Source organism: Thalassophryne amazonica, chromosome 6 (genome assembly GCF_902500255.1).
Source record: "Thalassophryne amazonica chromosome 6, fThaAma1.1, whole genome shotgun sequence".
In the NCBI taxonomy this organism is placed as follows: Eukaryota; Metazoa; Chordata; class Actinopteri; order Batrachoidiformes; family Batrachoididae; genus Thalassophryne; species Thalassophryne amazonica.
The window spans coordinates 7,299,800-7,327,442 of record NC_047108.1 but is presented as its reverse complement, the minus strand read 5'-3'; the positions used below and the strand labels follow the sequence as shown (position 1 = coordinate 7,327,442).

At 41.4% G+C, this 27,643-nt stretch overlaps 1 protein-coding gene across 1 annotated transcript in view; it reads left to right on the top strand.

The window, feature by feature from the left end:
• The window catches only part of gnas (GNAS complex locus), a 157,861-nt gene that overhangs the window by 13,356 nt on the left and 116,862 nt on the right, over positions 1 to 27,643 (top strand). The window contains exon 2 of the mRNA XM_034171724.1: positions 21,489 to 21,561. Coding sequence (XP_034027615.1) covers positions 21,489 to 21,561 — 73 coding nt within the window. The remainder of the gene's footprint in view (positions 1 to 21,488; positions 21,562 to 27,643) is intronic.

Genomic DNA, 27,643 nt, shown 5'->3' with positions numbered 1-27,643 from the left:
ATACACTCAACAAAAATATAAACGCAACACTTTTGGTTTTGCTCCCATTTTGTATGAGATGAACTCAAAGATCTAAAACTTTTTCCACATACACAATATCACCATTTCCCTCAAATATTGTTCACAAACCAGTCTAAATCTGTGATAGTGAGCACTTCTCCTTTGCTGAGATAATCCATCCCACCTCACAGGTATGCCATATCAAGATGCTGATTAGACACCATGATTAGTGCACAGGTGTGCCTTAGACTGCCCACAATAAAAGGCCACTCTGAAAGGTGCAGTTTTATCACACAGCACAATGCCACAGATGTCGCAAGATTTGAGGGAGCGTGCAATTGGCATGCTGACAGCAGGAATGTCAACCAGAGCTGTTGCTCGTGTATTGAATGTTCATTTCTCTACCATAAGCCGTCTCCAAAGGCGTTTCAGAGAATTTGGCAGTACATCCAACCAGCCTCACAACCGCAGACCACGTGTAACCACACCAGCCCAGGACCTCCACATCCAGCATGTTCACCTCCAAGATCGTCTGAGACCAGCCACTCGGACAGCTGCTGAAACAATCGGTTTGCATAACCAAAGAATTTCTGCACAAACTGTCAGAAACCGTCTCAGGGAAGCTCATCTGCATGCTCGTCGTCCTCATCGGGGTCTCGACCTGACTCCAGTTTGTCGTCGTAACCGACTTGAGTCGGCAAATGCTCACATTCACTGGCGTTTGGCACGTTGGAGAGGTGTTCTCTTCACGGATGAATCCTGGTTCACACTGTCCAGGGCAGATGGCAGACAGCGTGTGTGGTGTCGTGTGGGTGAGCGGTTTTCTGATGTCAATGTTGTGGATCGAGTGGCCCATGGTGGCGGTGGGGTTATGGTATGGGCAGGTGTCTGTTATGGACGAAGAACACAGGTGCATTTTATTGATGTCATTTTGAATGCACAGAGATACCGTGACGAGATCCTGAGGCCCATTGTTGTGCCATACATCCAAGAACATCACCTCATGTTGCAGCAGGATAATGCACGGCCCCATGTTGCAAGGATCTGTACACAATTCTTGGAAGCTGAAAATGTCCCAGTTCTTGCATGGCCGGCATACTCACCGGACATGTCACCCATTGAGCATGTTTGGGATGTTCTGGACCGGCGTATATGACAGCGTGTACGAGTTCCTGCCAATATCCAGCAACTTCGCACAGCCATTGAAGAGGAGTGGACCAACATTCCACAGGCTACAATTGACAATGTGATCAACTCTATGCGAGGGAGATGCGTTGCACTGCATGAGGCAAATGGCGGTCACACCAGATACTGACTGGTATCCCCCCCAATAAAACAAAACTGCATCTTTCAGAGTGGCCTTTTATTGTGGGCAGTCTAAGGCACACCTGTGCACTAATCATGGTGTCTAATCAGCATCTTGATATGGCACACCTGTGAGGTGGGATGGATTATCTCAGCAAAGGAGAAGTGCTCACTGTCACAGATTTAGACTGGTTTGTGAACAATATTTGAGGGAAATGGTGATATTGTGTATGTGGAAAAAGTTTTAGATCTTTGAGTTCATCTCATACAAAATGGGAGCAAAACCAAAAGTGTTGCATTTATATTTTTGTTGAGTGTATAATCAGAAGATTCAGAGAATCTGGAATACTTTCTACACGTAAGTGGCAGGGCCGAAAACCAACATTGAATGCCCGTGTCCCTCGATCCCTCAGGCGGCACTGCATTAAAAATCGACATCATTGTGTAAAGGATCTTACCGTGTGGGCTCAGGAACACTTCAGAAAAACATTGTCAGTTAACACAGTTCATCGCTACATCTACAAGTGCAAGTTAAAACTCTACCATGCAAAGTGAAAGCCATACATCAACAACATCCAGAAATGCTGCTGCCTTTTCTGGGCCTGAGCTCATTTGAAAGGGACAGACTCAAAGTGGAAAAGTGTGCTGTGGTCTGATGAGTCAAATCAAATCATTTTTATTTATATAGCGCCAAATCACAACAAAGAGTTGCCCCAAGGTGCTTTATATTGTAAGGCAAGGCAATACAATAATTACGGAAAAACCCCAACGGTCAAAACGACCTCCTGTGAGCAAGCACTTGGCAACAGTGGGAAGGAAAAACTCCCTTTTAACAGGAAGAAACCTCCAGCAGAACCAGGCTCAGGGAGGGGCAGTCTTCTGCTGGGGCTGAGGGAGAGAACCAGGAAAAAGACATGCTGTGGAGGGGAGCAGAGATCAATCACTAATGATTAAATGCAGAGTGGTGCATACAGAGCAAAAAGAGAAAGAAACACTCAGTGCATCATGGGAACCCCCCAGCAGTCTAAATCTATAGCAGCATAACTAAGGGATGGTTCAGGGTCACCTGATCCAGCCCTAACTATAAGCTTTTTCAAAAAGGAAAGTTTTAAGCCTAATCTTAAAAGTAGAGAGGGTGTCTGTCTCCCTGATCTGAATTGGGAGCTGGTTCCACAGGAGAGGAGCCTGAAAGCTGAAGGCTCTGTCTCCCATTCTACTCTTACAAACCCTAGGAACTACAAGTAAGCCTGCAGCCTGAGAGCGAAGCGCTCTATTGGGGTGATATGGTACTATGAGGTCCCTAAGATAAGATGGGACCTGATTATTCAAAACCTTACAAGTAAGAAGAATAATTTTAAATTCTATTCTAGAATTAACAGGAAGCCAATGAAGAGAGGCCAATATGGGTGAGATATGCTCTCTCCTTCTAGTCCCTGTTAGTACTCTAGCTGCAGCATTTTGAATTAACTGAAGGCTTTTCAGGGAACTTTTAGGACAACCTGATAATAATGAATTACAATAGTCTAGCCTAGAGGAAATAAATGCATGAATTAGTTTTTCAGCATCACTCTGAGACAAGACCTTTCTAATTTTAGAGATATAGCGCAAATGCAAAAAAACGGTCCTACATATTTGTTTAATATGCGCATTGAATGACACATCCTGATCAAAAATGACTCCAAGATTTCTCACAGTATTACTAGAGGTCAGGGTAATGCCATCCAGAGTAAGGATCTGGTTAGACACCATGTTTCTAAGATTTGTGGGGCCAAGTACAATAACTTCAGTTTTATATGAGTTTAAAAGCAGGAAATTACAGGTCATCCATGTCTTTATGTCTGTAAGACAGTCCTGCAGTTTAGCTAATTGGTGTGTGTCCTCTGGCTTCATGGATAGATAAAGCTTGGTATCATCTGCGTAACAATGAAAATTTAAGCAATGCTTTCTAATAATACTGCCTAGCACAGAACCTTGTGGAACTCCATAATTAACCTTAGTCTGTGAAGAAGATTCCCCATTTACATGAACAAATTGTAATGTATTAAATAAATATGATTCAAACCACCGCAGTGCCTTTAATACCGATGGCATGCTCTAATCTCTGTAATAAAATTTTATGGTCAACAGTATTAAAAGCAGCACTGAGGTCTAACAGAACAAGCACAGAGATGAGTCCACTGTCTGAGGCCATAAGATCATTTGTAACCTTCACTAATGCTGTTTATGTACTATGATGAATTCTAAAACCTGACTGAAATTCTTCAAATAGACCATTCCTCTGCAGATGATCAGTTAGCTGTTTTACAACTACCCTTTCAAGAATTTTTGAGAGAAAAGGAAGGTTGGAGATTGGCCTATAATTAGTTAAGATAGCTGGGTCAAGTGATGGCTTTTTAAGTAATGGTTTAATTACTGCCACCTTAAAAGCCTGTGGTACATAGCCAACTAATAAAGATAGATTGATCATATTTAAGATCGAAGCATTAATTAATGGTAGGGCTTCCTTGAGCAGCCTGGTAGGAATGGGGTCTAATAGACATGTTGATGGTTTGGAGGAAGTAACTAATGAAAATAACTCAGACAGAACAATCGTCGAGAGAGTCTTACCAAATACCGGCATCACTGAAAGCAGCCAAAGATAGTGATACGTCTTTGGGATGGTTATGATGTCATATTATGGTGATGAGTCCACATTTCAATTTGTTTTTGGTTATCATGGATGCCGTGTCCTCCAGACAAAAGAGGAAAACGACCATCCAGATTGCTACCAGCGCAAAGTTCAAAAGCCAGCATTTGTGATGGTATGGGGGTGTGTTAGTGCCCATGGCATGGGCAACTTACACATCTGTGATGGCACCATCAGTGTTGAATGGGTACATCCAGGTTTTGGCACAACACATGCTGCCATCCAAGCAACGTCTTTTTCAGGTCCCTGGTTATTTCAGCAAGACAATGCCAAGCCACATTTTGCATGTGTTACAACAGCGTGTCTTTATAGTAAAAGAGTGCAGGTACTAGACTGGCCTGTCTGCAGTCCAGAGCTGTCACCCATTGAAAATGTGTGGCGCATTTTGAAGCACAAAATACGACAAGGGAGACCTTGGACTGTTGAATAACTGAAGTTGTACATCAAGCAAGAATGGGAAAGAATTCCACCTACAAAACTTCAACAATTAGTGTCCTCAGTTCCCAAACGCTTATTGAGTGTTGTTAGAAGGAAAGGTGATGTAACACAGTGGTAAACATTGATGGATGGATGATTTATTGTCATTGTCATTACAAGTGCAATAACGAGATTACGTCCACACTCAAATTGCCACAAACAAGGTACAGCAATTAATTAGCATGCTTTCAGTCTTTGTCCATGTGTGAGTCAGTTTCTGTACTTGTGTACTGGAGTTAGAGAAGATAAGGACGCAGCCGAATGTTCACCAAGACTGTAGAGATTCATCTGGAGGAAAACAACGGGGCATTTTGTCCTTCAGAGGCTGATAAGCCTGCCGTGTTTGTGGGTGAGCAGTGAAAAACACTTTTAGTCTCACATGAACAATCCAGATCCCAATTATGAATATTCCTGTCTCTGAAGTCTTCCACTGCAAGGTGCACATTTGCTTGAGATGTTATCCAGTTTGCGTCTGCGTTCAAGGGTTAACGCAGTTTGAGAATGCATCGCCTTGCCCAACTCATTAATCATGATGGACAAGTGAGGGGTCGTGGTTTTGGCGGCATCCGTCTTGCCAATTTTCCGGTAGGTCAGGGCAGCACATAAGCCAATAAGTACCAGCCCTCCTACTATGAAACCAAATATAAATAAATCCTCGACATCCTCCACACAGAATGGCACAAAGCATGCGGCTCGCCATGTCTCCCAGGCGTCGAACATGGCCTGCAGGGTAGCTTCCATCTGGGCATGCAGGGTCCCCCGGCCCTGATCTTCTTGTAGAAAAGATGGTGTCAATAGCGTTCAGAGACCAGCTGATCAATTCCATGGTTAATCCAATATAATTTGAAGAATTCAGTCTGGTGAGCAGAGATATATGAGAGAGGAGGAGATGCGACTGCCCTCACCGGAGTCCCAAGCTGAAACATACCACTGTCCCAGGTTTTTTGAAACATGTTGCAGGCATCCATTTCAAAATGAGCAAATATTTGCACAAAAACAAGTTTATCAGTATGAACATTAAATATCTTGTCCTTGTGGTGTATTCAATTGAATATAGGTTGAAGAGGATTTGCATATCATTGCGTTCTGTTTTTATATACATTTTACACAACGTCCCAACTTCATTGGAATTGGGGTTGTAAGTTGGGGAGAGCTGACATTTGCCGTTCGGTATGCTTACGTATTTTGGGTCAAAGATGAATGTTGCAAAAACAGAAGGTTGATGAGACAAATATGTTTGAAGAAATTAGCAATGCTGCAATGCACCATTCATTTTAGTTTAACAGTATTGTTAAGGGCATTTCAGACCGGAAGCGTCGACGGCATTAGAAGCATCGTCAATCGGTCTAAAAAGCATTATTTTCAATTTAACGTGACGCTTTGCCAGGAGTGCATGTTCATGTTTTTCAGGCTGCCGCGGTCAAAGTTCAACCCAATCTAACTTTTGCTGCTGTGCGCTGTGACGTAGCTTCGCGCTGTCCAATAGAAACGAGGCATCAGGGCAAAACACGGAAGACTACAGATGCAAAAACTACTGATGTAGAGCTGCAGCTATCGATTATTTTAGTAATCGAATATTCTATCAATTATTCTGGCGATTAATCGAGTAATCGTATAGAAAGTACTCTTGCGTTTTTAAACATCATCAATAGTCCATGGCTCTCCCTAAGCATTGGCACAATTTTGCTGTGCCATCACACAGATTGTCAAATTGAGTGTATCCCTTTCTGTTTTCCTGGGTAATCATTTACCACTTCCCTGACACTGGACCGAAAGCACAGGCGGTCGGTGTAATCCTGTCAGGCTGCACCTGAACGTGAGCACAGTGGTGTAACGATTTATCAAGACTGACCCAAACTGACTCCAATAAGTTACCCAAACTAACTCCAAATATGACTAAATAAAGGACTTTTATTGATTTTTGGAAATGCGCGCTGTTCTTAAAACAGTACATGAAGCGCTCTCTCTCCCTCCCTCCCTCTCTCTCGCTGTCTCTTTAGAATGCTGAAACAATAAACAAGGGATGTTTAAGTACGTTTGTGAGTACTGGCAATTTTTTTTTGGGGGGGGGGGGGTAGCATACAGTAGTGTTCAGAATAATAGTAGTGCTATGTGACTAAAAAGATTAATCCAGGTTTTGAGTATCTTTCTTATTGTTACATGGGAAACAAGGTACCAGTAGATTCAGTAGAGTCTCACAAATCCAACAAGACCAAGCATTCATGATATGCACACTCTTAAGGCTATGAAATTGGGCTATTAGTAAAAAAAAAAAAAAAAAAAAAAAAAAAGTAGAAAAGGGGGTGTTCACAATAATAGTAGCATCTGCTGTTGACGCTACAAACTCAAAACTATTATGTTCAAACTGCTTTTTTAGCAATCCTGTGAATCACTAAACTAGTATTTAGTTGTATGACCAGTTTTTCATGATTTCTTCACATCTGCGAGGCATTAATTTTGTTGGTTTGGAACCAAGATTTTGCTCATTTACTAGTGTGGTTGGGGTCACTGTCTTGTTGAAACACCCATTTCAAGGGCATGTCCTCTTCAGCATAAGGCAACATGACCTCTTCAAGTATTTTGACATATCCAAACTGATCCATGATACCTGGTATGCGATATATAGGCCCAACACCATAGTAGGAGAAACATGCCCATATCATGATGCTTGCACCACCATGCTTCACTGTCTTCACTGTGAACTGTGGCTTGAATTCAGAGTTTGGGGGTCGTCTCAAACTGTCTGCAGCCCTTGGACCCAAAAAGAGCAATTTTACTCTCCAATCAACTTTTTAATCAAACTACGCTGTTCTTCTGAACAATGTCTTGAACGTCCCATTTTCCTCAGGCTTTCAAAGAGAAATGCATGTTCAACAGGTGCTGGCTTCATCCTTAAATAGGGGACACCTGATTCACACCTGTTTGTTCCACAAAATTGATGAACTCACTGACTGAATGCCACACTATTATTGTGAACACCCCCTTTTCTACTTTTTTTTAATAACAGCCCAATTTCATAGCCTTAAGAGTGTGCATATCATGAATGCTTGGTCTTGTTGGATTTGTGAGAATCTACTGAATCTACTGGTACCTTGTTTCCCATGTAACAATAAGAAATATACTCAAAACCTGGATTAATCTTTTTAGTCACATAGCACTACTATTATTCGGAACACTATTGTACAACGGGCTATGAACTTTAAGATCTGATGTTATGAGCCCTGATGTCCCTCAGCCCCAACCAACCAGTCCCAGCAGAAGACTGCCCCTCCCTGAGCCTGGTTCTGCTGGAGGTTTCTTCCTGTTAAAAGGGAGTTTGTCCTTCCCACTGTAGCCAAGTGCTTGCTCACAGGGGGTCGTTTTGACCGTTGGGGTTTTACATAATTATTGTATGGCCTTGCCTTACAATATAAAGCGCCTTGGGGCAACTGTTTGTTGTGATTTGGCGCTATATAAAAAAATTGATTGATTGATTTATTGATTGATGTAGCAGCAGTGTGTCCCGCTGTGCGTCTGCAAAGGTGAGTGCCATTTAAACAACTGACTGCGGTTCGCTTTAAATACGCAGTGCGCATTTTTTACCTCAAAATTAATTTCTGATTACTGTAAAAACAAGTTTATAACACTTGTAATTAAAATAGTAAAAAAAAAAATATATATATATAAGATTCTTTAGAAACCTTTCTTAATCTGTAAAATAAAACCATAAATTACCTGTTATTTCAGAATGATTTCTTGTTTAACATAAGGAACCTTGGACATTTATTTTTTGACAAATAAAATGGCATGGAAATGTGTGCATTTTTAAGTCTGGTAGATTATTCATATCTCATTTCAACCAGAAAAACAGACACCATAAATAAATACAAATGTTTATTTTAAATGCAGGAGATGATTTAACAATGACTGCAGTGTGATTGTAAAGTAGGATTTCTTAATACGAGGTCTGTTAGAAAAGTATCCGACCTTCTTATTTTTTTTCAAAAACCTGATGGATTTGAATCACGTGTGCTTGCATGAGCCAACCTTGAACCTTCGTGCACATGCATGATTTTTTTCACACCTGTCGGTTGCGTCATTTGCTTGTAAGCAGCCTTTGTGTGAGGATGGGTGTAGTCTCTCGTCGTGTTTTTCTTTGCAAGGAAATGGCGGAACGACTGGAGCAGCGCGACTGCATCAAATTTTGCCAGAAACTTGGCGACAGCCAGGTGGAAACCATTCGGATTATTCAGACGGCTTTTGGTGACGATCCTCTGGGCATCACACAGATTAAGGAGCGGTACAACCGGTTTAAAGATGGCCACACAACGGTGGAGAGCGAGCCACACTCCGGTTGGCCATCAACATGCTGAAACGACCAGATCATTTCCAAAGTGAACGCTTTGGTGATGTGGGACTGTCATGTGACTATCTGAGAAATTGTGGAAGAGGTGGACATCAGCACTTTTTCGGCACATTCCACTGTGACAGAAGATTTGGCCATGAAAAGAGTTACAGCGAAATTCATTGGCACGAAGCTGATGGCGCAGCAAAAGCGCCACCGTGTTGAAGCCTCACAGGACATGTTCTGACATGCCCAGCTCTTGCACCATTCGGAAGATTCAGATGGCTTTCGAAGACTTTTCAGTCGTGTGACTGTGAGAAATGGTGGGGCTGTGCAAATAAATGTCTTTGACTGAACTTTAGCTTCATGGACACTTTTAATGATCCATTCATTTAATGTTAAAATATAAAATGAAACTGCTTTTTTAAAAAAAAAAAAATAATAGTTGCTGTTTAAAGAGCCTTTGTTTTATTTAGAAGTGTAGAAGCAGGTGTTGTTTTGCTGGAAATGCTGGACATTTAACCAGATGAAGGTCTTCTGCAGCTTTGATCTCTGGTGGACTTTTTGAAGACACTTTTGTCCCATTTTGAAGAGCAGAGATGTTTTTTTTCCGACTGGACTTCATGGTGTTCAGCTTATCACTGGAAGTTTTTTAAGTGCATCTGAATTTAGGTTGCCTGCACAGGAAATGTTCCTGGTTGTGGTACAAATAACAAAATACTCCTTAATATTCAAAGAAACACTAAACAGTATAAAAAAATACACACACTATATATATATATATATATATATATATATATATATATATATATATATATATATATATAAAACCCCTAGGGGGGGAAAAACGCTCGATAAACAAATCTAAGTTATTTTAAATTTGGCTTTTTATGGTCTCAGAAGTAACAAAAACAGCTGTAGCTTTATTTGGTAAAAATAAAAAATATACTGAACCATTTACAAATTAAAGCATTCACTCAGCTTAACTGTGCTAAAAGGCTAAGGTAATGTTTGCCGAACTTCAGCTGTGCATTAACGTCATGTTTTTATTTTTAAATTATTCTCACCTCAGACTAAGCTGTAGAACTAAGCTCCGTTGGTCAAACTGGGTGTTTGTATATATCCAAAAGTGAGAAATTTTCAGATTTAGTCGGGCTGCTCCATCATCCCGGCTGCCTGCCTTGCTCTGCCTGGGGATGAGGCCTGAACTCTGGCTCCTCTGTGCAGCTCTGTACGCTGTTGCGGTTCGATCAATACCCCACAAAGTCATCGGTCCTCCCTCGGCTCGGCGTAACTCTGAAAAGTAGCTGTAAAAAGCTTCTCTGAGCAGGATGATGGGAGAGTTGTTCAACTGTCGTAGCTTTGTTTGTGGCCCTACAGACGCAAATCCAAGACGGCGATCACTCAGCTTTCTAAGGCTTTGGGAAAACTCAGTGTGATGTAGAAATCACCCCCCTCCCGCCGCCGCATATGAAGCGACGCATCTGATGTCACTGATGCACATTAACTGCCGTGCCTGATGCCTTCAATCTCACAGGCCCATTAGTGTTATTGATTATTGTATTTTTGTAGTTCAATTCAGTTTAGTTAAGTGTTATATTGCTGTTAAGATGAGTGAAATGTGTAGTGCTTTTAATGTCTTCTGCCACCATCTCTGTCAAATTAAAAGCATCCATGTACAGCAAAATGCAGAAAAGACATACAGCGGTGCGTGTGTGCAATTTTAATCATACGCAAACTGGGGAGAGCTGACGTTTGCCCTTTGGTATGTATTTTGGGTCAAGGACAAATGGTGCCAAAACCGAACGGAAGGAAAAACTCCCTTTTAACAGGAAGAAACCTCCAGCAGAACCAGGCTTAGGGAGGGGCAGTCTTCTGCTGGGACTGGTTGGGGCTGAGGGAGAGAACCAGGAAAAAGACATGCTGTGGAGGGGAGCAGAGATCAATCACTAATGATTAAATGCAGAGTGGTGCATACAGAGCAGCTTTAAAACGTCTATAATAATTGTAAAAAATAACGCTGGCCACTTCGTGGATTTTGCCTATCGCGGGCTATTTTTAGAACGTAACTCCCACGATAAACGAGGGACCACTGTATATCCCTTAGAGAAAACGATTCCCACATCTGTACAAATTGACAAGAGTCTACAACTTAATATTTCCTTTTTTATCCTTCCCTTGTAAAATGTGATCGAGCGGGGAAATGTAGATCTCTTGTGATGACACGGTGACGTCTCAACGCACAAGCTGCACTGATTCCCTACGCTCCGAGTCTTGGCTTGCAACTAGCTCGTGCAGTCAGATAAACAAGCACTAGCATAGCAGCTACATTTACAACGAAAGGTGTGTGAGGAGACTAGAAAATGATTTTGTCGTACTTTCAAAGGAAACCCAAGGAACCAGGGGAGGGAACCTGGGGAGATGAGGAAAATGGTGAGGAGGATCAGGAGGAGATGGCAACAGGCAGTGAAACTGGGAGTAGGTCTAGAACTACTAGCAAAGTTCATAAATTCAGATCAGACTGGGTTAAGATGTTTCCGTGGCTAGTGCATGAGGATAGCATGATGTTTTGCAAATAAAAATAATACAAAAAGTAATGAAATAGACAATAGCAATGATGTAAATAATGATAGAAAAGGAAGTAAAAACAATGAAATAAATACAACAATAGAATCATATAAAATGTGCATGTGTGTGTGGAAAAGGTACTCTCTGTAAAGTATGTGTCTTTGCGTTAATAATAAAATTGTATCAAGAAATTTCACAGTGCTACTAAATTTTTATCTGTGCTCCTAAATTTTTTCATTTAGGAGCACCTGTGCTGCTAGTGAAAAAGCTAAGCGTACAGCCCTGACCAAACAAAAGTTCCAGCATCATCACCTTGCCCAATGCAGATTTGAGATTCATCACTGAATATGACTTTCATCTAGTCACCCACAGTCCACGATTGCTTTTCCTTAGCCCATTGTAACCTTGTTTTTTTCTGTTTAGGTGTTAATGATGGCTTTCGTTTAGCTTTTCTGTATGTAAATCTCATTTCCTTTAGGCAGTTTCTTACAGTTCGGTCACAGACGTTGACTCCAGTTTCCTCCCATTCATTCCTCATTTGTTTTGTTGTGCATTTTCGGTTTTTGAGACATATTGCTTTAAGTTTTCTGTCTTGACGCTTTGATGTCTTCCTTGGTCTACCAGTATGTTTGCCTTTAACAACCTTCCCATGTTGTTTGTATTTGGTCCAGAGTTTAGACACAGCTGACTGTGAACAACCAACATCTTTTGCAACATTGCGTGATGATTTACCCTCTTCTAAGAGTTTGATAATCCTCTCCTTTGTTTCAATTAACATCTCTTGTGTTGGAGCCATGATTCACGTCAGTCCACTTGGTGCAACAGCTCTCCAAGGTGTGATCACTCCTTTTTAGATGCAGACTAACGAGCAGATCTGATATGATGCAGGTGTTAGTTTTGGGGATGAAAATTTTCAGGGTGATTCCATAATTTATTCCTCAGAATTGAGTGATTCCATATTTTTTTTTCCTCTGCTTGGTCTAAAAAAGTAACCGTTACTGACTGCCACAATTATTTTTCCTGATTTCTTATAGTGTTTCTTAAAGCCAGAAAGTTGCCATTTGAAATGACTTTAGTTTTGTGTCATGTCTGTGATCTGCTTTTTTTTCTACAAAATTAAACAACTGAATGAACATCCTCCGAGGCCGGTGATTCCATAATTTTTGCCAGGGGTTGTACAAGTTTCACTTTTTGAATGGAATTACTGAAATCAACTTTTTCATGTCATTCTAATTAATATGACCAGCACCTGTATTCTGATTATTGTCTGATTGAAGTGTAGTTGGACTGATTGGAATCTGCTGGATTATGCATGATTCTCACCCCAAGCTGTCTGTGGTCCGGAGATGTGACATTGACAGAACTGATGGTCTGTTACTCCATTCAACATGTGTGAGCTCACCAACAGTGTGGTAGTGTGTTTCAAAAACATATCGCTCTTGCTTCACTTTAAATACACAGACTGTGGTTGGGCAAGTTGCATGGAGCCACAGTCATGATGGCAGCCCCTCCGCACAACTGCAGGGGGTTGGGGGGGCTGCTGCAATGGCAGTAAACTGCCAGTGTTACTTGCCCTATGGACAAGTAACACTGACATTAAAAAGCTTAATGTCAGTGCCTGTAGATGGATTATTACAATGAGCCTTTGGTCATTAATTTTATATATGTATGTGTATATATTTGATTTCTTTTACCTTGCCTCCTGTTTTATGTTGTTTATAGTTTGTGTGGGTTTGGGGAGGGCCTGCGACTATGTTTTTCTATTTTTACTCGTTTTTTTTTTTGTTTTTGTAAATTCATATTCTGAAAAAAAACAAATAAAATATTCAAAAAAAAAAGTTTCGCTGCCTGGAAATCCATCAGGCAGCATAAATGAGGGAGTTGGGGAACATTCGGGCAGAATGTCACACGTGGAGATACTGTACTGCTGATGGGTTTAGAACTGCGCATTGGTACACATCTGATCCACAGGTGTATATAATAAAACGGCCACCTCATTCTGTATGCAGAACGGCACCGCGCGCAAAAGAGCGCTTTTGCAGAAATAAACGAACACAGTTAAAAGTGGATTCACGTTGTAAAAATGATTGTTTAAAGCCAAGGAAAAAAAATAAAGCCAACAAGCCACGGATGGAAAGGAAGCCACTTAGAGCACAGAGGCGGCTGTCCATGAAAGGACAATAGCAGCGCGCGCGCAAAAGAGCGATTTTTGCAGAAATAAACGGACAAACAAAGTTTTGTGTGTTTAAAGCGCAGAAGAAGCCAGAGAGCCGCGGAGCCAGCGAGGAGCACAGAGGCGGCTCTCCAGGAGCCCGTGGTTCGGGTCTAGCTGGTCTGGTGCATTACAGGTGGACAGCAGCCTGGCGCACAACTGCAGAACTATGCTGGAGTGTCTATTTTTGGACTGCGTTTAAAAAAAAAAAAAAGGGACATCTTTAAATGCTGCTGTGAATTGAAAACCCACACTTTGAAGGGACCAGGTGTGGGAGGGCTGGAGGTTTGGACCAAACTCATGCCTAAACGTGCGCCAACATGGCGTTATCATGGCACTACGTGGATTAGTGTGGCTGATGCGAGCCATTCGAGGCTGTAATGACAGGTCGGTCGTGGCTCACTAGAGGCTGCTACGCGGCACATGCGGGGTACAGAGAGGCACATAGTGGCACCTTCCTAGTGGATACGTGATAAGATTAAAACGTGGGTCATTCTTCAAATAATCACCCCACACCCATGCGTGGCTCCTTCTTCAGCCTTCATTATTCGTTGGGACAGAAGCTTAAAAAACAGTCTGTGTGTATTTCCATCCATGCATGTGTAACCAGATCCACAAATGTGTGAGAAAAAAATCTGTGTCTGTAAAAATCGGGCAACTAGATTGGATGTGTTCTTACATGTGACTTTTATACACTCATTCTGCAGAAGATCCACAAATGAGTGTAGCGATGTGTGGAGACTTGTCTGTGTGCCTCCGTGGCTATACACCTTTATGCATCCATGGGCGCAAGCACCAGTGACATTAGTCACCACTACAGTTTTAAGCCTGGCTGGCCCGCGAAGACCATTCATTGATTCGGTTTGAGGGAGTCTCTCTCTTTCTGTGTTTTGGAGACCAGGAACATGGACGGATTATGTGGCCATTATTCTAGCAAAAGTATTCATTTGCAGTAGGGCTGCAGTTATCGAATATTTTTGGATTCAAATATTCTATCGATTATTTTATCGATTAATCGAGTAATCGGATAAAAAGTACTTTTGTGTTTTTAAACAATATCAGTAGTGGCAGGGCTCTCTCTAAGGGCCCTGTTCCACTGCCGTGTAGGAGGATTCGCGCATGAAATGACAAGACAAAAGCTGAGTGTCCGCAACAAAGGTTGGCGGAAATGACAGATGTCCTGGGGTCGATCAGCGACTACATGAGGAAGAAAAGCGGATATAACAGGGAACAGAAGCGAAGGCGACCGCGGAGGTGCCCACATGAGGGGTACAGCGGCCATGATGCACTCCCGTTCACTCTCGGCTCCCGAGTCCCGTTCACGCGCCCGATTGTAAGCAATAATAATAAAAAATGAAACTCTGCTGCCTGCTGTGGTACTGCTCCTCCCTCTTCCCCCCAAAACTCTGTCATAATTGTGTTTATAAACCAGTCACCATTTGTGGTGTTATACATCTGTGTAGTTAATTACTAAAATATTCTCCACAGACGAACTCGCTCTCACGCGCACGTTAAAAAAAAAAAACTCCCCCTGCTGCGGTGCTGCCGCTCGCTCCAAAACTCTCTCATAATTGTGAAATAAAGGACAAAGGAGACATAGGGCCCTGTCCCACTGGCATTTAGGAGGATTTGTGGATGGAATGCGCACAAACGTGGCCCACAACCGCGATAACCGTGTAACATTCCTGTATGAGTCGGCTGCCATCCGAACACGTCCGTGGCAGGATTTTTGAGCTGCTCAAACATCCTGGCTGTGGACATGCGTGCCTCTGCGGATGATCCCGGATGTGTTCAGATGGCGGCCGACTCGTACAGGAATGTTACACGGTTATCGCGGTTGTTTGGTGGATGTGGGCCACTTTTGTGCACATTCCATGCGCAAATCCTCCTAAACGGTAGAGGGACAGGGCCCTAAGCAGTGGCACAATGTTTCTGTGCCATCATGCAGATTTTTAAGTTTAGGGTGTTCCCTCTCTCTGTTTTCCCGGGTTATTATTTATTTTTTCATATGCTCTGCCAAACATAAGCCCAGGCAGTCTGTGAAATCTTCAGTCTGCGGACAGTGCATTCTTTTTTTCCTTCTTATTGCATATTTCATTTGCACTTTTTTTTACTGTGATTTATTCAGTGTTTAGTGTATAATACATGCTGTACAGAGTGTAGCTCAAACCAAAGTCAAATTCTTTGTTTTCTGTGGATACAGAAAAGCTTATAGTTAGGGCTCGATCAGGTGACCCTGAACCATCCCTTAGTTATGCTGCTATAGACTTAGACTGCTGGGGGGTTCCCATGATGCACTGAGTGTTTCTTTCTCTTTTTGCTCTGTATGCACCACTCTGCATTTAATCATTAGTGATTGAGCTCTACTCTCTTCCACAGCATGTCGTTTTCCTGATTCTCTCCCCTCAGCCCCAACCAGTCCCAGCAGAAGACTGCCCCTCCCTGAGCCTGGTTCTGCTGGAGGTTTCTTCCTGTTAAAAGGGAGTTTACCTTCCCACTGTCGCCAAGTGCTTGCTCATAGAAGGTCGTTTTGACCGTTGGGGTTTTTCTGTAATTATTATATGGTTTTTGCCTTACAATATAAAGCACCTTGGGGCAACTGTTTGTTGTGATTTGGCGCTATATAAATAAAATTGATTTGATATTTGGTGAATAATACAGCCTTTGAAAAACGGCTGTGGATTGCAGCGTTTCCACAAAAGCTGCCTGTTGATAAAAACTCTTAGCAAATCTGAATTAAAGGTTTTTTTTTAATCCTTAAACATGACTCAATTAAAGTGCGCGTCCTTTCGCTTCATCTGCGGAGGTGGAGCAAAACGTGTGTTTTTTGTTTGTTTGTTTTGTTTTTTTAAATATATACAAACACACTGCTTCACTTTAAATGCGCAGTAAGATCGTTTCAGACAATCCGCGCGGAATCTTTCTCTTAAAAGGCTTTATTTTACTCAGCGTGTGGCTTTGCAAACTTGTAGCATCGTCTGCTACATTGATTAGCGCTATGGTCTTCTTCTGTATTTTTTGTGGGAGCATTACAGCGCCACTTTGCATTTTCACTTTGTTTGCAGTGTAATTTACCCAAAAACTTAGAGAAAGGGCCATGTTTCTGATGGGGGCGTACGAGAGCTGTCCCCGGATGTAGGATTATTGCATCATATGTATCATATTTTAACCCTTGAGCGCCCACCCTCAAACGAGACTGCGCTGCCCAATGATGACTCCAGAAAGGATCTTCTATTTACATTTGCATCTTTTAATTTTAAATAAACAAAAGAATACAAATGGTAATATTAATAAGAAAATGTTAACACAAATAGTATTATATCCTCACTGAAGCTGCTGAAAAAATGGAGGAAGCGTCTCACAACCCAGCTATTTAGGTACCATATTCAGCAAACAGAGTGGGCCATGCAGGCTTCCCTCCATTGCATTTAGAAAACACTGTCACTTGATATTCAGTTAAACAGAATACAACTACTGTGAGTTCTATGTATCTATGTATTGGAACACTTGGTATTTCACACATTTTAATTTGTTTATACCATTTAAAATACAAAAAATAAAAATGTCTAAAATTATCTTCCATCATCTCAAATGGAAAGCGAATCTCTACAACTTGATATCAATTAATTAAAAACCTAAAAGTCAAGCTGAGGGGGCCCATTACTTACACAACCCATCATCTTGGCTTCTTTATTTTTCATTAATGTGTATCAAGTTGTAGAGATTTGCTTCCAGTTTAAGGAAGATAATTTTAGAACTTTTTATTTTAAAATTAAGACGGAAATGTATGTAGAATATCCATTATGGGGCCATTACTGTAGCAAACGTATTTGTAAATGAATACTTTTGTTACAATAATGGCCCCATAAACCCTCCATGTTACTGCTCTCCGCAACACAGAATGAAGACACCATCCAACCGAATCAATGGATGTTCTTTGAGGGACCTGCCAGGCTTAAAATGGTAGGGGTGTCCGATATCATTGGTGCTTATGCCCCCTGGTGGTGTGAAGACGTATCGCTACAGAGGCACACAGACAAGTCTCCACACAGGTACAAATCCCGTCACACCTTTGTGGCTCTTCTGCTGCAGGAGTGTAGCAAAAGTCACATGTAAGGACACAATCTAGTGTCTAGTGGCCTGATTTTTACAGACACACAGATACACATACAGATTTTTTTTTTTTTTCACACGATCTGATTACACACACACAAATCAAAATACTTTTTAACACATTTTTGGATCTGGTTACACAAACACACATACTGAAATATACTTTTGCTACAGTCTTGGGACTTTGACCAAAAAAAGACTTTTTCCTGACTTTTACTGAATGGTGAGGAGGACTCTGTGCGTGACCAGCCAACAGCTGCTTAAGCCCCTTTCACATAGTAATGCCAACGTAGTAATGCGGTTGAATAATGCTTTGGACATTTGACGTAGAGCATTGGATGCAGTGCTCTGCGCAAGTCTATGCAACACTCCACTATTGTATGAAAGTCTAGGTAACACTGCACTACTGTACACCATGCCTCAGCAATTGTACGCTACCCTACACCAGCGAAAAAGTCCTTTTCCATTTTTATCAGTACATACTTGCATTGCTAGATTTTATTCATCCCGCTGTTCTCTGCTGAACTTTACTAGCAGTGAAGCATCAAAACCACAGAAGAAAGAGGCAGGCCAAAACCACAGAAGAAGGGACAGGCTAAATCTAGAGTGCCTTGGTTAGAGAGTGGTGTCAACTCAGAACGTGGCGCCGTTTTGGTTCCAGCTGCGCTGAACTACTGAATGAACCTTTAATGTTTCCAACATTTTTTAAAAATCATTTAACCACATACAACAATATGAGGTCTGAGAAAAGTATCCCACCTTTTTATTTTTTTCAAAAACCATATGGATTTGAATCACGTGTGATTGCATCAGCCAAGCTTGAACCTTCGTGCGCATGCAAGTTTTTTCACGCCTGTCGGTTGCGTCATTCGCCTGTGAGCAGGCTTTGTGTGAGCACTGGTCCACCCCTCTCGTCATTTTTTTATTGCGAATAAATGTCTGAATGATTTGGAGCTTTGCTCCATCAATTTTTTTTCCAGAAACTGTGAGAGACCTCCAGGTGGACACCGTTCGGAAAATTAATATGGCTTTCAGGGATGATTTTATGGGGATTACACAGATTAAGGAGTGATCCAGACGGTTTAAAGACCGCCCACAACTGCTGAGAGCGCGCCGCACTCTGAGCGCCGATCGACAGGCTCCAACCCCGCTGGAACAACCAGATCATTTCCAACGTGAAGGCTTTGTTGATCCGGGACGCCGTCTGACTTTCACAAAAAGGCAGAAGTCGTGGACATCAGCACTTTTTCGGCACATTCCACTGTTACAGGAGTTTTTGTCATGGAAAGAGGAGCGGAGTTCCGCGCGTCGCGGTGGAGCCGCATGGCGCAAAGCAATGTCATGATGAAGCCTCGCAGGACATGTTGGGGCATGTCCAGCTCATGCTCAATTTCTCGGATAATCACACGACTGGAAAGCAACCGACAGCCGTCTGAAATCCACCTGAAAGCCGTCCTGTGAGACCAACATGGAGATGGTTTTGTGCCGCGTAATGAACGGCTCCGTGGCGCGTCCCTCCGCTTTCCATGGCAAAAACTCCTGTAACAGTGGAATGTGCCGAAAAAGTGCTGATGTCCACGCCTTCTGCCTTTTTGTGAAAGTCAGATGAGGTCCCGGATAAACAAAGCCTTCACTTTGGAAATGATCTGGTTTTTCCAGCGGGGTTGGAGCCTGTCGATCGACGCTCGGAGTGTGGCGCGCTGTCAGCAGTTGTGGGCAGTCTTTTAACTGTCTGGATCACTCCTTAATCTGTGTAATCCCCATAAAATCGTCCCTGAAAGCCATATTCCGAACGGTGTCAGACATTTCAGACATTTATTCGCAATAAAAAAACGAGTGTATTTGATCCATTATCAAAATGTAAAAACAGCAGTGTGTTTGCTGCTTTCATTGCGCAGCCTGCAGCAGCCTGACGGGCACATCAGGCTGCGGCTCACAGTCTGAGCACAGTGTGGGGAAAAAAATAAATGGTCAGGCTTTTAATCACGGAAATTACTCCAGTCCCACATGCGGAGGGTTTAATGGAAATACATTGCGATTGGACGGGATATTTTATCTGATGTGAGTGAAAAATCTGTTATATACATTGTTTATTTAATGGAAAACAATACAAAAACTTTGGGACTTTTTTTTGTCCGGTGACTGCAAATATGTGCCTTATACGATGACTGTTTAGGTGAGTTTTACTGTACATGGGACTGAATAATAAATTTACCTCTCAAAGCTTTGACGATGATGTCGGCTTCCATCCCACACGGCTGACTTTATTTTCCCAAATTTTTCTTGTTTGGATATGAAGGGAATCTGTACATCTTGAAGCCCTTCTTGCGTCTTTTTGTGCATCCAAATGCATATCATCCCGGCATTTTCAGTGAATAAATAAAATAGCTGTATTTACATGCAGATAGATTAACAGCGAACATTATTTTGAACCCAAGATGACACCATGAGTCACGTGACCGTGTTTTTTTTGTTTTTTTCCCCCCAACTCATGATGTTGCCACTCTCTCTAATAAAGGCACTCTAGCTAGATCAGCCCCCACCGTGCGCAGCATATGCAGCCATTCCTGCGTAATAGATACGCAGCACACTGCAACTCTACACAGTTCCAGTGTGACAGGGGCTTTAAGAAAATCTGTTGAGGTGCACTGTTTCTCACCATGTTGCAGTAAATTAGTAATGGTGAATCATCATCAATTCATTATTGTTGAATATGTGAAGAGGCTGTTTTGTTTCTTTGTAAAGACTATGGGGTAAAGTTGAATAATACTCTTATAGACTTTATGTTGTTAGTCATATTTACAAAAGCCATGCACATCACCTTTTTCTGAGTATCATCATACTCCTAATGCTTTTTGAAGTAAATTGCTGCCTGTAAAAAAAAAAGAAAAAAAGATTTACTCTAAATTCGTGTGTGTGTGTGTGTGTGTGTGTGTGTGTGTGTGTGTGTGTGTGTGTGCGCGCGCGCGCCAGTAACTGTTTTTAACAACTTTAGGTATATTATATATTGTGATTATACAAAATTGGTTAATTTGCATTAATTTGTGAATATATTTTTAATTCTATACTTAAACTTCACAAGTGACCATAATTCCAACCCGGACTGTTTGTGAAGCCATTTCATGTTTTGTGCAGTTGGAGCCAAAATTTTTTGTAAAGTGTCAAACTTGTGTGTGCGTGTTTTTTATTTATTTTAAATCAGAACTTTGTATTTTTTTTTCCCAGAAACTGAGTGTACATGCTGCTGGCTTGTATTTCAAATAAGTGTGTGTGTGTGTGTGTGTGCACGCGTGCCAGTAACCATTTTTAACAACTTTAGGTATATTATATATTGTGATTATACAAAATTGGTTCATTTGCATTAATTTGTGAATATATTTTTAATTCTATACTTAAACTTCACGAGTGACCATAATTCCAACCCGGACTGTTTGTGAAGCCATTTCATGTTTTGTGCAGTTGGAGCCAAAATTTTTTATAAAGTGTCAAACTTGTGTGTGCATGTTTTTTTTATTTATTTTAAATCAGAACTTTGTATTTTTTTTTTCCCAGAAACTGAGTGTACATGTTGCTGGTTTGTATTTCAAATAAGTGTGTGTGTGTGTGTGTGTGTGTGTGTGTGTGTGTGTGTGTGTGTGTGTGTGTGTGTGTGTGTGTGTGTGTGTGTGTGTGTGTGTGTGTGTGTGTGTTGGGGAGGTCTGTATCCCAAGTGCCGTTGATGTTTGTGTACATGCACATGGTCGTGTTTCACATGTTAACAGACATCTGATATCTCCTCATCTGATCCTGTTTGTTTTTCTCAGGGGCTGGAGAGTCAGGAAAGAGCACGATAGTGAAACAGATGAGGATCCTGCATGTTAACGGCTTCAATGCAGAGTAAGTTTGAGAGGAATCAACACACACACACACACACACACAGCTAGCAGGCTCAGTCTTTCAGAGGACATTATCACTGAAGCCTTTTACTCTGACCCAAAGTCCAGATGTGATCTGGGTTTCACTCCGTCCAACCTCACACAGACTAAATGGTGCATTTGGGTGATGCTTGTATGCCTGACTATTGCTGTGTGTTTGCCCATTAAAATGACTAGCAATAAATCACTGTGATTTTGCAGCGGTCGTCACAAACCATGTTTCATGAAGAGCCAGCAGGGTGTAGGTTTTCATAGCAGCACAAGACAACACCAACTAATTTCACTGATGAATTATTCAAAGTAGAGTTATTCATTGAAATCAGCTGGTGTAGACTTAAACTGCAGTGAAAATCTGCACTCTGGCCCTTCATGGCAGATGGTATGAGATCAGTGGTTTGCATAATCAGCTGTGATGCATTCCACGCGAGTTTATAGGTGTGAAAGAATTTATGCATAAACCTGAAATTGTCTGATGCAGAAGGGCACAATAGGAACACAGACCTCTGCTGATTCACACATAGAAACCTGTTTGACCTGTTAAAAGCGCCAACTGCTGTTCTTTCTGCTCAAAAGGGAGGGGGAGGTTTGAAGAAGAGTGGCTGAAGAAGGAAGCTAGGCAGGATCTGGATCAAAGCTCAAGGCAGGATCCCCTCCACCTTATGATCAGGATCAGTGAGCAAATGCAACATGTGCACCTTGGTCCTGATCCCCACCTAAATCTTATCAGTTCTAAGTTGGCTGAAGGTCTACTTCTCAAATGACAATGACTTCCTCTGTGGGGGTTAATTGATGATGATCATGATGCACATACAGTTTTTCACAAGAACAAGATTAGCAGTTAGCCAGATAAAAATTCAAACAGTGTGCATAGTCATATTTTGGTATTATGTTGGCATATATGACTTTTGAAGCATACTGCCCTTATGGGTTATTGGCGACAACATGAAATGTGTTGGGCATTTCATCTGAGGTTTTTCTGTACATTTAAGTTTTTCCACCTGTGGGAAATTCTAAACTGGTATATGACCTGATTTCTGGCTGACCACATCCTTCTTTTTCATCTCACACAGAAGACGAGCATGAATAAATCCCATTTGGTCTCATACATTTCTTTTTTTTTTTTTTTAGTAAATCAGACTTATCAAGTGGCCAACTTAGTGTAAAACAGCAGTAATTATAAAATGTAAAAAAGAACAGTTGCACTTGAGTTTTTATTTCATCGGCTTTATTTGGTGCATTTAAAATGCAGGCAGAATGCAGACATGCCAGTCGATGGCTGGAGGAGCTTGGCCTCACATGGAAGTCGTCTACCATTGACCACATCCTACATCTGCAAGGTGTCACTGAATGCATTTGTGAACATCAACACTGTTTTTTTGCGGTCTGTGTTGATTTTTGCAAAGTGCCTTGCTGAGAGGGAGTAGACTGAGTTTTTCCCCAGTGAAGTGTATTCTTGAGTTCATCAGGGATCTATTCAGTGTTTGCATAGACTGTATGTTGGGTCGGGCTGTTAATAAAACTAAACAGTGGATGAGGTGTGTTTGTCATCAACGAAATTTCTACTGACCATGTTTTTGTGGACGATGCTGAGATCTTTGAATAATTCAAACTGGAAGAGATGGACTCATTAACTTATCTGTATCTTCATTCACTTCACTCACTGTATTTATAGTGTACATGTCTAGGCACACAATCTGAAATCTCTGTGTTTGCATTAGAGGTTTTGGCTACTGAATCCGGGGACACAGTAGGTCTTGAAACTGAGTCCAAAGGTCCAGCACTGAGTCCGAGCACCTCAAGGCAGCAAAGCCGCCTCACAGTAACGTTGAATTCACTCCATAGAGCTGCTTATTTCAGGACACTACTTAAGTGTACTGCAGTGTGCTAAGAAATGTGGCAGACAATGCCATGAGAACAAAGTGTGTCTAAGGTTATGTCATTTTATATTTAAATAAGGCAACATAAACAAAAGTAAATCCAGGACACTCTAGGGGTGCGGGTCTTTTGAAATGAAACAAGCATTCAAGCTAGTTATTCTTTTTGCACGTTCAGAATCGGCTGGAAACATGTTAAAGTGAATCTTAATAAAATAATTCTAGATTTGTAATGTTTTTTCATCTACTGTAAGAGCCACAACTTATGTCAATATAATTTAAATATGATGCACACTTCATGTTTCATTATTTGGTTACATTTCATGGCATTTGTTGTTATGTGTTAGTTAAAATCCCAATTCCAGTGAAGTTGAGATGTTGTGTAAAATGTAAATTAGAAACAGAATACAATGATTTGCAAATCCTCAACCTGTATTCAATTGAATACACCACAAAGACAAGATATTTAATGTTCAAACTGATAAACTTTGTTTTGTGTAAATAGTATTTGCTCATTTTGAAATGGATGCCTGCAACATGTTTCAAAAAAGCTGGGACAGTGGTATGTTTTCCACTGTGTTACATAACCTTTCCTTCTGACAACACTCGATAAGCGTTTGGGAACTGAGGACACTAATTGTTGAAGCTTTGTAGGTGGAATTCTTTCATTCTTCCTTGATGTACGACTTCAGTTGTTCAACAGTCCGGGGTCTCTGTTGTTGCATTTTGCGCTTCATAATGCGCCACACATTTTCAGTGGGCGTGTCGCGGCTCGTCTTTAGTCTTCTCAGGATGTCGTCTTTTAGATAACACAAACTAATTGCAAGTGATATGCTAGAAAATGACACAACACTTTAGAATAATTCAGCCTTAAGCAAGATAAAATGCACAGAGTTTTTAAGTTTATTTAAGCCTTCGACACAAAGCTTAGACAAACTGAGTCCTCTAGAGAGACTGAATATGACAACCGCGCTCGTCTATTTATTGGAGACCCGCGGGCATCGCTCCTCCTTCAACTTTTTTATTTATTTCATTCCCAAGACATGGTTTTCTATTGGAAGCGTCCTCTAGTGAACCCTAAGCAGGTGTTAGGCCATTATTTCAATGTGACAAACGCTCCCATTAAAACATGAAGGATTTACAACTGATTTTTTTTAAAAGACCTTCAGCCACAGGTGCAGCTGGCCTGAGGCCCCCCCCGCACGTGGCCTCAGTCACACGTGCAGCTGGCCTGAGGCCCCTGCACGTGGCCTGCGGGAAAGCACCTAAAAGGCCTTGGAAAGCCCCTGACAGACTAAATGACTAATAGAGCCCTTTTTTTGGGTTGAACACCTGCTAGTTCAACCAGAGGACATACAGTTCGGATCAGGACACTTGATAGTTCATCACAGTTCAAATAAGGACCTAAAAATTCTTCTACAGGCGACAGGTCTGGACTGCAGGCAGGCCAGTCTAGTACCTGCACTCTTTTACTACGTAGCCACGCTGGTGTAACACGTGCAGAATGTGACTTGGCATTGTCTTGCTGAAATAAGCAGGGACGTCCCTGAAAAAGACGTTGCTTGGATGGCAGCATGTGTTGCTCCAAAACCTGGATGTACTTTTCAGCATTGATGGTGCCATCACAGATGTGTAAGTTACCCATGCCATGGGCACTAACACCCCCCCAATACCATCACAGATGCTGGTAACAATCTGGATGGTCTTTTTCCTCTTTTGTCCGGACGACAAATATTTAAATAAAGTCTATCAGTTTGAACATTATCTTGTCTTTGTGGTGTCTTCAATTGAATATAGGTTTAAGAGGATTCGCAAATCATTGTATTCTGTTTTTATTTACATGTCACACAACGTCCCAACTTCGTTGGATTTGGGGTTGTATAAATAACATTTAAAAGGTTAAAAACGCATTAATATTGGATTAATATGGCATTTGCTACTGTGTTCATCTGTAATCTGACCAGATTAAACACTTAATGGTCTGCTGGTCACATAGACACTTTAACACTGAGACAGATTGTAAGTGTAAACTCTTTTTTTCATTAAATGGTCGTCATTTGCGCCAGCTGAATTTACTCTGCAGCACGTTTTTTTTTTTTTGGACTAGTCGTGAAGTGTAATCAGTGCTGTTTTCTTAAATGCACAGTCAGTAAACATATATGTGGTTCAGTACATATTGGCTTTTAGGTTCCTACTTTATAAGGAAAATGTAAGTTAATCAATTTCATTTACAGTGCACAGGGAGACGTATTCACACCACTTCAGTTATTCCACATTTTATTATGTTACAGCCTTATTCCAAAATGGATGAATGAGGATCTGCATGTTGATCTGGCACAAGTTTTACTCCGGATGCCCTTCCTGACACAACCCCACATTACATGGAGAAATGTGGCAGGGTAGGGTTTGAACCAGGAACCTTCCACACTGCAACCAAGTGCACTAACCGCTTGTACGCCACCCTTGGCCCCTTAACATTCTACACAAAATACCCCATAATGACGATGTGAAAAAGTTTTTTAGATTTTTGCTCTTTTATTAATAATAAAAAAAAACCTGAAGAACTCAAATGAATATGATAAGTATTCATAGCTTTTGACATGAATCTCAAAATTGAGCTCAGGTGCCTCCTGTTTCCACTGATCATCCTTGAGATGGTTCTACAGCTTAATTGGAGTCTGCCTGGGGTAAATTCAGTTGATTGGACATGATTTGGAAAGAAACACACGTGTCTACATATAAGATCCCACAGTTGACAGTGATGTCAGACCACAAACCAAGCATGAAATCAAAGGAATTGGCTGTAGACCTCTGAGACAGGATTGTCTCAAAGAAAATTCTCTGGTCTGATGAGACAAAGGTTGAACTCTTTGGTGTGAATGCAAGGCGTCATGTTAGGAGGAAACCAGGCACCATCCCTACAGTGAAGCATGGTGGTGGGAACATCATGCTGTGGGGATGTTTTTCGTTGGCAGGAACTGGGAGACTGCTCAGGATTGATGGACAGATGAATGTAGAAATGTACAGAGACATCCTGGATGAAAATCTGCTCCAGAGCGCTCTTGACCTCAGACTGATGGTTCATCTTTCAACAGGACAGTGACCCTAAACACACAGCCAAGATATCAAAAGAGTGTCTTCAGGACAACTGTGAATGTCCTTGAGTGACCCAACCAGAGCCCAGACCTGAATCTGATTGAACATCTTTGGAGAGATCTGAAAATGTCTTTGCACCAACACTCCTCTTCCAACCTAATGGAGCTTGAGAGGTGCTGCAAAGAGGAATGGACAAAACTGCCCAAAGAAAGATTCACTAATCTTATGACATCATAATAGAGAAGACTTGAGGCTGTAATTGCTGCCAAAGGTGCATTAACAAAGTATTGAGCAAAGGGTGTGATTGCTTATATACATGTGATTTCTTTATTTTTTTATAAATTTTCAAAAATGGAAAAAAAAAACAACTTTTTTTCATGTTGTCATTATGGGGTGTTGTGAGTAGAATTTTTAAAGGAAAAAAAAATGAATTACTCCATTTTGGAATAAGGCTGTACCATAAAATGTGCAGAAAGTGAAGCACTGTGAAAACTTTCCGGATGCAATTCTTCCAAATGTTCTGGAGGGAGCAGGCTTGTGTCCACTATGGTGGTCTTTACAGAGCTACAACCCCTGGCAAAAATTATGGAATCACCGGCCTCGGAGGATGTTCATTCAGTTTTAATTTTGTAGAAAAAAAAAGCAGATCACAGACATGCTCACAAAACCAAAGTTTTTGGTGTTAAGAAACACTGTAAGAAATCAGGAAAAAAAATTGTGGCAGTCAGTAACGGTTACTTTTTTAGACCAAGCAGAGGGAACAAAATATGGAATCACTCAATTCTGAGGAAAAAATTATGGAATTATGAATAACAAAAGAATGCTCCAACACATCACTAGTATTTTGTTGCACCACCTCTGGCTTTTATAACAGCTTGCAGTCTCTGAGGCATGGACTTAATGAGTGACAAACAGTACTCTTCATCAATCTGGCTCCAACTTTCTCTGATTGCTGTTGCCAGATCAGCTTTGCAGGTTGGAGCCTTGTCATGGACCATTTTCTTCAACTTCCACCAAAGATTTTCAATTGGATTAAGATCCGGACTATTTGCAGGCCATGACATTGACACTATG